Below are 15,442 nucleotides of genomic sequence, written 5' to 3'. Positions count from 1 at the left end.
CCATTGTGCTATTGATCCACTTGTTCATATCAATCATGTCCTGTATCACCTCACTCCAAGCGAATATAAACATTAGCAGAGTATGGAAAATTTGTCACCATCTGGTCACCACTTGGTCCGGGAGACATCTCCCGTCACGCAGGGAGCAGTTGCGCCTCCACAGATCTCTTAAGCAGTATCAGCTCTTGATTCTGGTAATGTTTTTCAGCCTGTAAGTGGTGGCTGAAAAGGGCCGCCACTTACAGGCTATTCATACCCGTGCCACCTCTTGGGTGGCTTAATCTTCATCAATCAATTCAATCTGTTTTTCTGTTTTTACGGGCTATTCATGCCCGTGCCACCTTTTGGGTGGCTTAATCTTCATCAATCAATCTAAATTGTCCACGGGAGACATCTCCCGTCACGCAGGGTGCAGTTGCACCTCCACAGATCTCCAGTATCATCTCTTGATACTGATAAATGGCTCAAAAGGGCCATCACTTGCGGGCTATTCATGCCCGTGCCACCTTTTGGGTGGCTTAATCTTCATCAATCAATCAATCAATCAATCAAACTGTTTAAATCACGGAAGACATCTTCCGTCACGCAGGGTGCAGTTGCACCTCCACAGATCTCCAGTATCATCTATTGATACTGGTGATGGCTCAAAAGGGCCACCACTTACGAGCTATTCATGCCCGTGCCACCTTTTGGGTGGCTTCATCTTAACACATTCACAAAGGAGACATCTTCCGTCATGCAGGGTGCATTCGCACCTCCACAGATCTCCAGTATCAGCTCTTGATACTGGTAATGGCTCAAAAGGGCCACCACTTACGAGCAATTCATGCCCGTGCCACCTTTCGGGTGGCTTAATCTTCATCAATCAATCGGAAAATTTGTCTTTGAAAATATAAGGAGCGCCTTGCAAAATGCTTCGCTAGGCGTCAGACCATTAAATATATAGTGAAAATGAACTTTGGCGAGTTAATTTTTCAACTTCCCTCGACAGTGAGAAAAACATAAAAAATATTCAGGAGATTCGTGTTAGGGTCATTAATCTTACCTTTACGGTCATATTCAACAACATAGGATAATAATTCTGAAGGAATACTCTTTCTCTTCCCCATCCCATATTTCTTCATCTCTTCCTGTTTTCTTCTCTCATTCTATTTCTCCTTCATTTTTTACACAGGAATGCAAGCCCCGGGTTCAGTTCCCTACGTCCAGTCTATCAAGCACAGTAAATTTCTCTGAGGCAGTATCTTGCCCTTTTAAGTTTTTTATATTGCACTCCCTCTCTCTTTCTTTGAACAAGTTTGCTCATGCAAAGAACTGTGGTATTTAAAAAAATTACAAAACAAAATAAACACATTCTTAAAAAAAACATCAACTTACACATAAAAAGCATAAACATGCATACTCTTACACAACATACTCATACACAAACATACATTATCGACCAGGCCTCCTTTTTATTACACATTCCCCAGGAAGCAGCCCCCCTACCAGCTGTTAAACTCCATGACACCTATTTACTGCTAGATGAACGGGTGCATCTGCGTGAAAGAAACTCTGTCCATTTGTTTCCGCCTCCACTGGGAATCGAACCCAGAACCTTAGGACGAGGTTCTAATGGACGAGGTTCTTAGGACGAGGACAGCGCAATCCCAAGCGCTGTCCACTCAGGTGTCAGATCCCATAAACACATTGAAAAAATGCATACAAAACTTACACAAAAATGCTCATTTCACATACACTTGCTTATATACAAACATATACAGAAAAAAAATTATCCACGTTTCTACTGGTCAAATTAAAAACATTTTTAATTTTAATTGTTTATTTAGTATGTTAAAAACTACAATAATGATAATAATATATAGGCTACAAAATCATGTTTGGGGGAAGTTTATTTTTCGGCTGACTCTTGCTGATAATTATGTTTCATTCACAATGGGTATTCCCAAGTCTGCCGTAGGAGTGGGCCTCACAAAGTCCAGCTCGTCATAAAGCCGCTGTTCACACTCGAATATGTCGGCCACCTCGGTGTACGACTTCGTTGGTGATGTGAACCCCTCAACAGGTCCAAACTGGGTCGTAAACATACTCACTGCAGCGCCTGCTAACTCTGCCAGACCCTCGGAGTCGTTATTACTAATGAGCGCCACCGCCAAGTTTAACGTCTGCGATGACAGCAGGTCCTCTGTACATAGTTGGGATGTTGTCCCAATATTCTCTACCACATGTTTCGGGTTCTCCAAAAGTATTTTTTTGCCCCTGACGACGTCTTCTTTACCAGAGGCAGTCCACTGCTTGTGGTCGTCAATTTGGCAAGGGCCAGCTTCACAGCCGCCTCATCGCTCTTGCTAATTTGGTAAACGGCTCCCCAGGGGACGAGTGCTGGAGGAGGTGGGTTGTTACTTCCGGATGGTGGCACATAACCCGAGATCGATGGTTGAGGGAAAGTCTCGTGCTTTTAGTAACACTTTTGGTCCTTTTCCCACACGGGGCCGTCCACCGGCGTCGACCTTGCGTGGATAGCCTAGTAAAACGTGCTTCGGACACAGACTGTTCCCAGTCATTCCTCCAGTCCTGGGCAGGACAACGCGTGGTCATCGTCGTCACCGTTGCAGTCGGTGCTACCGTTTGTGACCCCACCGCTTTAGTCGTCGTCGTCGTCGTACTCGTTACCGCCGACACCTCCATAACTTCGGTCTCTACAGTTTGAGCCGTTATTGTTGTCGTCGTCAATGCCGCGAGGGTCTCCTCCGCAAGCACCACCGGAGTCAACATTGCCGTTAAGAGGGACAGGACTTTCTCCTAAGGTTTCAGAACCTCATTAAAACCTTAAATTTAAAGTGTCCTCACCTAACCTAACAGACTAGGACAGAGGACCCAAAACAGAAAATGGGACAGTACGAAACTTTCGCGAGCTGCTTTAATTTTCAAGTACTGCGGTTTTTAGCCTTAGTGCGCATGCGAGCGAAAAGCAATGTAATATGTAAGAGGACGGGTTGCATGAGTTGTCGCAACGGGAGGCAAATCCTTCTTCAAGAAGACCATGGGGGGGGGGGGGGGGGGGGCGTGGATCATGACCACTCTCCAAACAGTCAGAATTCACAATAATAAGGTGGGTGAAGCTATCCACAGCCGTCTCGCCTCCACCCTGGGACAGACAGACAGATAAATATTATATTTTATAGATACAGAGAGAGATACCCAAGGAATCGCCTACCCGCCGAAGCCGTACATGCCCAAACATAATTTCATTTCAAAATCTATTTAGAAAAACTCCTCAGGAATAATAAGGAAACCTTTGACAAGCCAACGACTTCCTCTCCCTGTCGAGACCACTAGAGAGATGGAAGCCCTCAGGTAAATTCTGGTCAATTCAATAAGTGCAATAAGAGCATTTTTTCCCCAGGAGTGACAAGGGTCGAGGACGAACCGAAATGTTGCCACTTCCGTTTCAAGTCTTAGGTTTGGATTATTTATTTCTTTGTATGTTATAATAATAGTAATATAAGTTAGTAATAAGTGTTAGATTTCACTTTAAAGCATCAAGTTAATGCACCACGAGGTACTAAGTTATGGTTTGGAAACGAAGTCTTTAAAAGGATTAAACAAAAATGATAAAAGCTATTGCAAGATTTTTTTTGTGATATTCCCGAACAAAAAATAAATTGATGAAACTTTATTTCTTGTGAGAAATGAACAACAGTTTGGAAAGCTGCAATTGGCAATTTTGTGAAGCCCCAACTGGAGAGTTCCCAGGCAGCAGCGGGAGCTACAAGTTCCCAGGCAGCAGCAGGTGGTGTCAGTTCCCAGGCAGCAGCGAGTGACGCAAGATCACCACCAGCAAGATAACAATAAAACTGGCTCTCTCGTGTAGTTAAAGGACAGCCAGCCACTCGTACGAGACCCAGATACGTCGACAGGCGTCGCTTCCTGATAGTCTGTCTTACACACCCACAACACTGTGCCGAGACCCTCGTCCGAGGCAACATCCACCGGCCTCTACTGACCGAGGTCATCACCACCTGAGGTCACCACCACCCGAGGTCACCACCACATAACGTCACCATGTTTGCAGCGGTGGTGCTGGTCATCAGCCTCCTGACACAGATGGATGCCGGTAAGAGTGTCAGAGTAAACTAGTGTTGACACCCACTTGAGGCCACCATGTCGTGCCAGTGATCCTGGTTTCTGGCCTCATCAAACACTACTTTCTCTTCTAGTGTCGTGTGCAGCTTAATTTTAGATGGTTTTCCTTACATTGATTTGTTTTTCATTAATATAATTAATGGCAAGATGGTAAATATTGTTAAAGAAATATGACGGGTTGGCGCACTCCTAAATGATTTTAACACAACTATATATTCAGACAGAATTTGTTCATAATTGTATCTCTAAACAGCACACAAGTACTGGTCCAGGCAGATGACAATTCTATCGTTCCAGTCTCAAAGAAACTTAACTCGACCAGGAACCTCCCTCACATGCCAGCCAACCCGTCATATTCATATAACAATATTACCATCTCCCCACTCTGGCCAACACTGCCATTATTTATGATAATAAAATAACAAATTATGCAAGAATATGGGTCAAAAAGCATCTAGCATTAATAATGCTAAAGAAAAATGCAAATGAACTACAATACCAGCAATTGTTGGTCGGCCTGGGCCACAGCTGCCGCTCTCACCATGTGGGCAAGAAATGGACCTGTCCAAAACTGCTGGCCACATCCCTGACCACCAACCGTTGGTATAAATGGAATACAATGATTGAATAATACAAAATGCATCTTCACAATTATAATGACGTAATATTACATTAAACTGCAACTGAGTCTTTACTATTCAATAAATATGATAATAATGCATGTAAAATCAAGTTGACAAAGTATCACGGAAAGCAAGAATTATTTTAAGCATTGAGTTAGAATCCAGTTTAATTACTGTGGGTGCAGGTGAAGGTGCTGACGCCTGCCCAGCGCCCTTCTTCATGATCGGGGAGGGCTGCTACTACTACAGTGAGACCTTCATGACGTGGCAAGAGGCACGAGCGACCTGCAAAAACCTCTTGCCGGAGGAAGAAGCCGACCTGGTCGTCATGGACACTTACTGCGACGACTTCCTGAAAATAGAATCCTACGCCATCTCCAACGGTAGTTCTACTGTTGTTGTTACGGTGACACAATGCTTGTAGTGATTGTATTGATAATGGGTTTATTGGAATGTCCGTGTGTGTGTTGTGGTGGTGTTAGTGGGAGTAATGCTGATGTAGAGTTACTGTGTTGTGATTGTTTGTGGTGCTGGTGATAGTAGTTGACTGTGGTGATGGTGATGGGAGAGGTGTTGGTTTGCTGTAGACCACTCGTGACCAAAATTTTCTAAGGATCCACCCATGATCGCATGGAAAAAGAGGTAAATCCTTGAGACACCATCTAGTTAGGGTGGGCCCCCGCCCATGGGCGTAGCCAAGGTGAACCCGCCCGTGGGCCTAACCAAGGTGAACCAGAAAATAAGCTGAGGTATAGATATAACCAAACTAACCTCACCTGACAATGGAGGGCAACATCCTCATCCTGTAGTTTTAGTGAGGTCGAGGAGTGCTCAAAAAGGTCCTACATTACTCAGATGATCGATGTTAAAATAAAGATTTGAAGTCGTGATTAGTAGGGATCTAAAGGCAAAAAATGAATACATTAATGTTCGGAATGAGGCAAATATGCTTCTGGGAACTAATTTCCTGAAGCGTTAGCAATAAGACATAAACTTTCGGCACAACGCTTATGCCCCACATTATACTGACGACACCCACTTTTTTTTTTTGCAGGGATATTCCTGATTGGGCCCTAAGCCTCTGGCTGGCCCACCAAGTATTGCTCGTTTCTGTTTTACTTGGGCGGAGTATGAGTATTTATGACTCGTATGGTCGCTTCAGTAAGATTTTGTCCCATGTGTTTAACAACTTCTGCTCTGTTGAATCTAAGTTGAACTCTTAATGGGTTTGTAACTTTGCACTGTCTTAATTAATGTTCCAGTGGTCTGTCGGGCATTTCTCCACAGTGCTGACATTTTTTCTCATCTTTCGGAACCTGTAAACCTATTTCCCATGCACATGGGTATCCAAGCCTGATGCGATGTAAGTGTACTTCTGTTGTTCTACTGCTCCCTTTCATCAAACTAAGTGATTCATAGTTGGTTGAATCCTTGTACCAACCTGCAGATCCTGATGCTGCAACTGCTGGTTTGTGATCAATGAACATCTTTTGCATTGCTCTGTTTCAATTTACTTTTTTATTCTGTGATAGACTCTGTGGTATGTAAATGTCTAGATTTCTTCTCTTAGTTGCAAGTTTTTGCAGCTGCGTCTGCAATGTCATTTCCTATTATTCCCACATGACTTAGCACCAAGTTGATAAGTACCCGACGGCCTTGACGTTTTATTGTTTGCATTAATGATATGACATTTGTGACCAGATGGATGTTATCACGAATGTGTTTTTGTTGCAAAGTTTCGATGGTAGTTCTCGAATCTGTATGTATGATAACATATTGTCGGTACATTATATGTGTATTTTGTTCATGTTGTCGGTGTTCAGCAAGAGCATGTTCCAAAGCCTTTTGAATGGCTAACATCTCTGTTTGTAAAGTCGAACACGCATTTATAGCCTCCAACTATTTACAAAGTTTCCTGTTTTAACTGCAGCTCCGGTTTCTTGTCCCAGCTGGTCTACTGATCCATCTGTGAAGTGAAGCTGTCGGGTGCCAAGTTTCCTTCTATATGCATCTGTGCAATATTACGTAGCACATGAGGATTAGTCCGGTTCTTTTTTCCTTCAAGAACCATAATCCTAAATTCTGCTGGGTAAGATTTCCAAGGAGCTTGCATAACAAAGTCTACATGTATTTCGTCGACACCGTTCTCAGTGACTGTGTTTGTTATATCGAATGTATTGATGGTGTTTATCGCACAATGGGTCCACCTATTGCTATTGGAGGCTCTTCTGCCCCGAGTTAGTACTCCAGTGATAATATCTTAAGTGAACTGATTCTAGGTCTAGTCAATATCTTGGTCAGCATACACGCAGCAATCCCTTTCACCCTTATTTCAATCGACGCTAGTTTGCTTTCTATTCTTAATTCAGTATTTTAGTCCATCTGGGAGCTCCGGTTATGACTCGCATTGCATCATTTTGAATAACTTCAACGTTTGCCCACTAACCAGGAGAAAGAGTGAGTAGGGTAGGCGCTGCATAATCAACTAGGGAACGAACGGAGTGTATGTAAAACATTTTTAACACTTTGAGTCCCGCTCCTAGACGGGGCCCTGTAATTGCTCTCATTATATTCATTCGTGATTTTGCTTTCTCCTTTAGACACCCGTTTACTGTGGCATTCCCATCGTTGCGATAATTACGTTCAACAACACCTACGTGTACAGTTTTTTTTGTCACACAGTTCGGTAGAAGCAGGCTGAATCTTACTTGTTTTCTTTCACGAACTATTAGTTTTATATGTTAGAATGACATTATTTCTAAATCAAAAAGCTTTTTGGTGTTTTGACCTGCCGTTAGTGACTGGCGGTGGAGCCCAGCAAGGTACGGTGAGACATCTAATCAACAAGGATATGTACCCTGAGAGTGTACCCCATTTGTGGGTGTACCGTATATACACTAAGAGTTTAGTTTAGTCCTGGACTGTGTACAGTACTAAAGTATACTTATTGGTAGATCTGTAATGTATTAAGTGGTTTCCTTAATAACCCTAAAGAGGTTGACAGGCTTTAAGTCCAACACTAAACCAAGCCAAGAACCTGATGTAACTCTTCAGGTCTACCTCGCTACATAGTCTCCCCGCCTGGCTCCTCTGATGGCAATTACTTGAACATTTAGGTCATACAGTTCAGTTGTGGTCGCCACACTATAGAATGATCATATATTCATTAGAACGTGTACAAAATAGGTTGACTAAAATAATTCCAGGAAATTGAAACCTTCCTTATGAAGAGAAATTAGAAAGGCTTAACCCATTTGTAAGGGGTGAAATGATTCAACTATATAAATTGATGAAAGGGTATAACAAGGGGAATATCAATAAGGATATAAATATATCAAAACAAGATAGTGTAAACATGATTGTTCATTATGAAAAAAAATGCTTGGTATCGTAATAATCGCTGTTTGAAGTCAGCGTTCGACATACATATATGAATGTGTTTGTGTAGATATATATAAGAGCTGCCTCATATGGGTCAATAGGTCTTTTGTAATTCTCACACTGCAATTGTGTTTGTTGTAACAGTCACACACTGTTACTGTGTCTAACCTATAATCCAAGGATTTAATATAATAATTTTTATTTCCATTCCAAACTTATGTTGCTGAATGTATGCTATGCTTCTCCGATAAATTTCACCTACAATTATTTAAGATGTATTTGGAGTCTAATTTTCATCTCCCTGGCATTTTATTTTTCAAAGATTTTGCTCTGTTTAAATAATCATATTAAATTTGCAATGAAGTATTCTAAACACATGAAAACTGTGTAACACTACCAGCCTCCATGACAGTGGCTCTTCCCTCAACACCTTCTCTCCCTCAGGCCTGAAGTCATTTTGGGTTGGCGCTGCTAAAGTGAACCTCCAGGACTACTGGTCGTGGGTGGATGGACGCCCCGTAGACCTCACGGGTCATTACTGGAAAGCCGGATACCCAACAATTGCCAACGATGAGAACTGCGCCTACGTGAGTTCTACTGGTGAATTCGTCTTGCGGGTGCGATTATATAACGACGTCTGTTATGATATATGGCCCTTCCTGTGCCAGCTGGGCGTCCAAGCATTGGAATAGACTTGGATATTGTGTCTGCTCAGTCATTAAACTATATATTTCAGTACAAAATCTGAACTGTTGGATATATAAAAAAAATCTAGAATATATACCCAAGCACTATTATCGTGATAACCTATATGTTCTATCCTGTTAAGAGAGCAGTTTGAAAAATCATATATAAAACAAAAACTTTACAAATAAAAAGATAATGTTTATAATAAATGCGTCAAGCGTTCCAAGTATTTCTGTTAATAATTGTTGAGGTTATTAATAAACATTAACTATAACGTAGTTAACTGTTTCTCCAGTCCTGCCCCACCTGCTCAGCCCCCGCTTGAACACTCACAAGTGAACGAGAACACTGCACAGTATAATGTTGTTTCATTAAAGCAACCAGTTCTTACTATCCGGAACACAACCTGAATAAAATACAATGTCGTCTATTCCTGTCCCGTTTCCTAATAACATAATTAATAATTAGAATTAAAGCACTTGATGTGGGACTCCCATGGTAGTTATGGCAGGTCTACTGTGAATACCTTTGTGGTGGGGCTGTTGGTCTGGGACTCCCACGATAGTTATGGTGGGTCTACTGTGACTACCTTGGTGGTGGGGCTGTTGGTTTGGGACTCCCATGGAAGTTATCGTGTGTCTACCTTGGGGGTGGATCAGTTGGTCTGGGACACCCATGGTAGTTATATCCGGTCTACTGCGACCACTTTTGTGGTGAAACAGAGTCATGGCGTTCCAAAAAGTGAACAAATCTTTTGTCATGTTAGGTTAGGGCACCAGTTGGACTCGTGTTGTGTTTTGGGGGTTTGTTTAACATATTAGAATATGCAGCCGATGAGTCACAATAACGCAGCTGAAATATGTTGACCAAACCACACACTAGAAAGTTAAGGGACGGACCAAAACGTCGTCGTCCCTTCACTTTCTAGTGTTTGGTTTGGTCAATATGTTAAAACATGTCTGGCATGGTGAAATTTGTGTTTCAATAGGTGTGTGTATGTTGGATGTGTGTTTGGGTGGATAATGCATGCATATTTGAATAAAAACGAAGAATGACACGTAGGATGGGAGAAGCATAACTGAATAGTATAGGTCGTCCTTACACTGAGCTCCATTTTCTGTAATGGTCTGTGAAATCCCAAGGGAATGACATTGGCTTTGCACAAATGTAATGTACTAGCTTTGTGTAATGTAAAGGCTTTGCTATGTACTATCGACAATTCTCGGGTATATATTCTGAATCAATGGCACCAGTTTACGTTATATTACTAAAATGAAACCCTTAGTGCATTCCCTATGGTAAATTGGCTTTCAGTACTCGGTTTAGTATAAAATGAGCTTAAGAATGGTATTTTATTTGTGATGGGGGTTTGGAGGGCGGGGGGTCATATTGAAAATATGTATCCAAGTCAGCCCTCAGAAATCTCGTATTCTGTAACTATTAAAGATCCCATTTTTGCTGAAAGCTTTTTAGTTAATAAAACAATAAACAATAAACATTTTATTTAGGAAAAGTACATACATAGATGCAGAGTTACAAACATTCTGTTGGATTTATAGACAGAGCTAGTACATACAATAACTAAAGCCACTAATACACATAGCGTTTCGGCCATAGTGTGGAGGAAAAACACTTAGACTAAAACTTAATAGTAATTGGGAGTAAAGTATAAATTGTGTTAAAAAAAAGGAATAAAAAAGGGTGAACATAGCAAAAAATAGCAATTGTACAAGTTGGTCAATAATCAACATTGTTTAGAATAGCAAGACAAGGGTTGACATTAGAGGGTAAGGTAGGTTGCATGGAGTTAATTAATTTAATTAAGTAGTACCTAGTTCTACTCTTAAACTGGTTGAGAGAGGTACAGCCATTGACATGATCAGGGAGGTCATTCCACATTCTGTGTCCCTTAAGTTGTAGAGCATTTCTAGTTTGCTTAAGTCGCCCTCTTGGAATATCAAATAGATATTTGTTTCTGGTGTGGTGCCCATGGGTTCTGTTACAACCTTCTAGGAAACTTTTAAGATCAGGATTGACATTGCAGTTCAGAGTTATAAATATATAAGATAACACATGAGAGGATGTGCAGTGACTTAATATCTAACATATTCAAAGATTTGAATAAGGTTGAGCTGAGTCGATAATAGTAATGAGTTGCATGAATCATCACTCATTCGACCATAGAATGTTTATCATATTGAAATCGTTCCCCAAGCTAGGATCACATCATTGTAAACTAAAAATTCATTGTTAGACTCCGGAAGGAGAGCCATGACCCCGACGAAATATAACGACAAACGACCAGTATGAGAACAAATATTCTGGGATTAATAGGGCTAACTCCGATAAATATTCGTTGTATAATATAGCAAAGTTTTTGTTTCCTTAATACAAATAGCAAAGCGGTATTATTATAGTTCCAAGCGTATCATATTTACATTTTTGGGTATAAATGTGTTTTAATATCGAAGAATACAATGGCAATCTTCGTTATGAAATGTCAAAATATGGGGATAGTTAAACATTTGTAAAATTCAAACATGCTGTTTACATTAATAGCCTCAGTCATTTTGTGTAAGGCAATGCAAACGACATACCTCTCTTTTAAACAATTGTAATGCTATATAAAGTTAATATAGTGTTGTGTTTTATTTTGAGCGGTGCAATATACTTTTGGAATCTGTGTATATTCCTCCTTTTAATGTAAATTTTGCATCACAGTAGTCGTATTGTGGTTGGAGACCCAATGAACTTATAAATACTATTGAGAGGATGATTTAATTTACCACCTCTCATTAAGTCTATTTGACGAAGCTGCATGCATCTCTGAAACTCTCTATATCCCCAAAACTCTGAAACTACAAATAATAATCATTATTATTTCAGTAATAGTGTTTCTGTGGGGGCGGGGAGGGGAGACGTGTGAAATAAGTTTTAAGTAATATAGTAAGATAGTATAAGTAATATAGTATAAGTAATAAGTAAGAAATAGGGTTTTATAAACTCTTGAAATCGCCTACCTGCCGAAGCTGTATATGCCAAAAAAAAAAAAAAAAAAAGTCTGCTGGGGCTTTAGAAAAACAACTGAAAAAGATCATGAGGGCAATATAGGAACCTTATGCAAGCTGCCGGCTTCCTGCCCTCGCCGAGGCTACTATTATTAGCGAGCCCTAAGGCAAATTAATATAAAAATAATGATTATATGGAACAGCCAACCGGCCAAACCTGTAATAAAACTTCAGAACCCTGACAGCTAAGGTTTTAAAAATACAGCTGGAAAAGATCATCAGAGCAAATGAAGGGACCTTGAACAAGCCGCTGACTTTCTATCCTCGTCGAGGCTACTAGAATTAGTGCAATTAGTGAGTCCTCAGGCAGGTAAGTAAGTTATTATCAAAATATGACACCAAGCCGGAGCCCTCAGGCAAATTAATATAAAATAATGATAATTGTATGGAACCGTTTACCTGCTGATGCCGGAAATGCCCAAAAAAACTTTGCTGGGCTTTAGAAAAGCAGCTGAAAAGATCTTTAGGGCAAATAAAGAAACCTCCGGTAAGCCGCCATCTTCTTGTCCTTGTCGAGGCAACTTTATTTCATAAAAAAAACTGCTTGGAACTTGAATAAACTCGTGCTAGAACTTGGGTAGAACTTTTAATCAGTTACTCCCCTCTCACTCCGCCACACAAAACTGCCAGCCCCCTCTCACTCTCCATCCAGCCCCACCCGACTGCCGATCACGATCTCACAAAGCTATATTTATTTAAAATAATATGTAAAATATGAGGCAGATTTATATTTACATTATATTTACCATATAAACTGCATTTAATATTATGAAGAACATTTGTCCATTATAATAGTTGTTTTTAGTATTACATAAATACTTAATATATTTTGTGAAAAACGTATTTTGAGGAAACAGGCTCTGATGTTAGTCGCAACTGCAATGCCACAAAATCTTTAATACATTAACATAAACTAGGCATAACTGAATATGTATTGTTTATATTGTTCTATTAGATTGTTTTTCTTCTAGTTATTAAAGTTTAAAAAACCTTGAGTTTTATTTTTCTGAGATAATAACTCAGAGGAAAATAATTGGTATATTTTGGTAGAAGTCTTTCTTGTAAACATATGTTGTTAAATATGACCGTAAAGGAAAGATTAATGAATCTAAGACGAATCCTCTGAATATTTCCTATGTTTTTCTTCACTGTCGAGGGAAGTTGAAAAATGTTCTCTCCAAAGTTCATTAATGTTAATTATTAATTGGTTGTTCAACAGCAAATTAACACATAATTACATTTTACACACTTCAAGACCCCGAACCAACACAGAAGCAAGAAGATAGAACACACAATGTCCTATTATACCCATTGTACTATTGATCCACTTGTTCATATCAATCATGTCCTGTATCACCTCACCCCAAGCTAATATAAACATTAGCAGAATATGGAAAATTTGTCTTTGAAAATATAAGGAGCGCCTTGCAAAATGCTTCCCTAGGCGTCAGACCATTAAATATATATTGAAAATGAACTTTGGCGAGTTAATTTTTCAACTTCCCTCGACAGTGAGAAAAACATAAAAAATATTCAGGAGATTCGTGTTAGGGTCATTAATCTTACCTTTACGGTCATATTCAACAACATATGATAATAATTCTGAAAGAATACTCTTTCTCTTCCCCATCTCATATTTCTTCATCTCTTCCTGTTTTCTTCTCTCATTCTATTTCTCCTTCATTTGTTTACACAGGAATGCAAGCCCCGGGTTCAGTTCCCTACGTCCAGTCTATCAAGCACAGTAAATTTCTCTAACTGAGGCAGTATCTTGCCCTTTTAAGTTTTTTATATTGCACTCCCTCTCTCTTTCTTTGAACAAGTTTGCTCATGCAAAGAACTGTGGTATTTAAAAAAATTACAAAACAAAATAAACACATTCTTAAAAAAAACATCAACTTACACATAAAAAGCATAAACATGCATACTCTTACACAACATACTCATACACAAACATACATTATCGACCAGGCCTCCTTTTTATTACACATTCCCCAGGAAGCAGCCCCCCTACCAGCTGTTAAACTCCATGACACCTATTTACTGCTAGATGAACGGGTGCATCTGCGTGAAAGAAACTCTGTCCATTTGTTTCCGCCTCCACTGGGAATCGAACCCGGAACCTTAGGACGAGGTTCTAATGGACGAGGTTCTTAGGACGAGGACAGCGCAATCCCAAGCGCTGTCCACTCAGGTGTCAGATCCCATAAACACATTGAAAAAATGCATACAAAAATGCTCATTTCACATACACTTGCTTATATACAAACATATACAGAAAAAAAATTATCCACGTTTCTGCTGGTCAAATTAAAAACATTTTTAATTTTAATTGTTTATTTAGTATGTTAAAAACTACAATAATGATAATAATATATAGGCTACAAAATCATGTTTGGGGGAAGTTTATTTTTCGGCTGACTCTTGCTGATGTTTCATTCACAATGGGTATTCCCAAGTCTGCCGTAGGAGTGGGCCTCACAAAGTCCAGCTCGTCATAAAGCCGCTGTCCACACTCGAATATGTCGGCCACCTCGGTGTACGACTTCGTTGGTGATGTGAACCCCTCAACAGGTCCAAACAGGGTCGTAAACATACTCACTGCAGCGCCTGCTAACTCTGCCAGACCCTCGGAGTCGTTATTACTAATGAGCGCCACCGCCAAGTTTAACGTCTGCGATGACAGCAAGTCCTCTGTACATAGTTGGAATGTTGTCCCAATATTCTCTACCACATGTTTCGGGTTCTCCAAAAGTATTTTTTTGCCCCTGACGACGTCTTCTTTACCAGAGCCAGTCCACTGCTTGTGGTCGTCAATTTGGCAAGGGCCAGCTTCACAGCCGCCTCATCGCTCTTGCTAATTTGGTAAACGGCTCCCCAGGGGACGAGTGCTGGAGGAGGTGGGTTGTTACTTCCGGATGGTGGCACATAACCCGAGATCGATGGTTGAGGGAAAGTCTCGTGCTTTTAGTAACACTTTTGGTCCTTTTCCCACACAGGGCCGTCCACCGGCGTCGACCTAGCGTGGATAGCCTAGTAAAACGTGCTTCGGACACAGACTGTTCCCAGTCATTCCTCCAGTCCTGGGCAGGACAACGCGCGGTCATCGTCGTCACTGTTGCAGTCGGTGCTACCGTTTGTGACCCCACCGCTTTAGTCGTCGTCGTCGTCGTACTCGTCACCGCCGACACCTCCATAACTTCGGTCTCTACAGTTTGAGCCGTTATTGTTGTCGTCGTCAATGCCGCGAGGGTCTCCTCCGCAAGCACCACCGGAGTCAACATTGCCGTTAAGAGGGACAGGACTCTCTCCTAAGGTTTCAGAACCTCATTAAAACCTTAAATTTAAAGTGTCCTCACCTAACCAAACAGACTAGGACAGAGGACCCAAAACAGAAAATGGGACAGTACGAAACTTTCGCGAGCTGCTTTAATTTTCAAGTACTGCGGTTTTTAGCCTTAGTGCGCATGCGAGCGAAAAGCAATGTAATATGTAAGAGGACGGGTTGCATGAGTTGTCGCAACGGGAGGCAAATCC

The 15,442-nt window shown here is 40.8% G+C and overlaps 1 protein-coding gene across 1 annotated transcript; it reads left to right on the top strand.

Annotated features, from left to right (window-relative positions):
• Positions 1-3,822: 3,822 nt before the first annotated feature.
• Positions 3,823-9,115, top strand: LOC138349996 (hepatic lectin-like). Its single transcript, XM_069300024.1, has 3 exons — positions 3,823-4,117; positions 4,955-5,152; positions 8,595-9,115. Exons 1-3 carry the CDS (start codon positions 4,066-4,068, stop codon positions 8,840-8,842), a joined length of 498 nt encoding a protein of 165 aa, XP_069156125.1. The 5' UTR covers positions 3,823-4,065; the 3' UTR covers positions 8,843-9,115.
• Positions 9,116-15,442: the final 6,327 nt, after the last annotated feature.

Source organism: Procambarus clarkii, chromosome 43, assembly GCF_040958095.1.
Source record: "Procambarus clarkii isolate CNS0578487 chromosome 43, FALCON_Pclarkii_2.0, whole genome shotgun sequence".
Classification (NCBI taxonomy): Eukaryota; Metazoa; Arthropoda; class Malacostraca; order Decapoda; family Cambaridae; genus Procambarus; species Procambarus clarkii.
The sequence above is the reverse complement of the archived record's forward strand: the minus strand, read 5'-3'. Positions and strand labels throughout refer to the sequence as shown.

Excerpts from the sequence above, each read along its gene's own strand:
- LOC138349996 (XM_069300024.1), top strand. The coding sequence starts at position 4,066 with ATGTTTGCAGCGGTGGTGCTGGTCATCAGCCTCCTGACACAGATGGAT. Across the intron at positions 4,118-4,954 it reads CCTGACACAGATGGATGCCG|GTGAAGGTGCTGACGCCTGC; the intron begins GTAAGAGTGTCA and ends CTGTGGGTGCAG. Across the intron at positions 5,153-8,594 it reads ATCCTACGCCATCTCCAACG|GCCTGAAGTCATTTTGGGTT; the intron begins GTAGTTCTACTG and ends TCTCTCCCTCAG.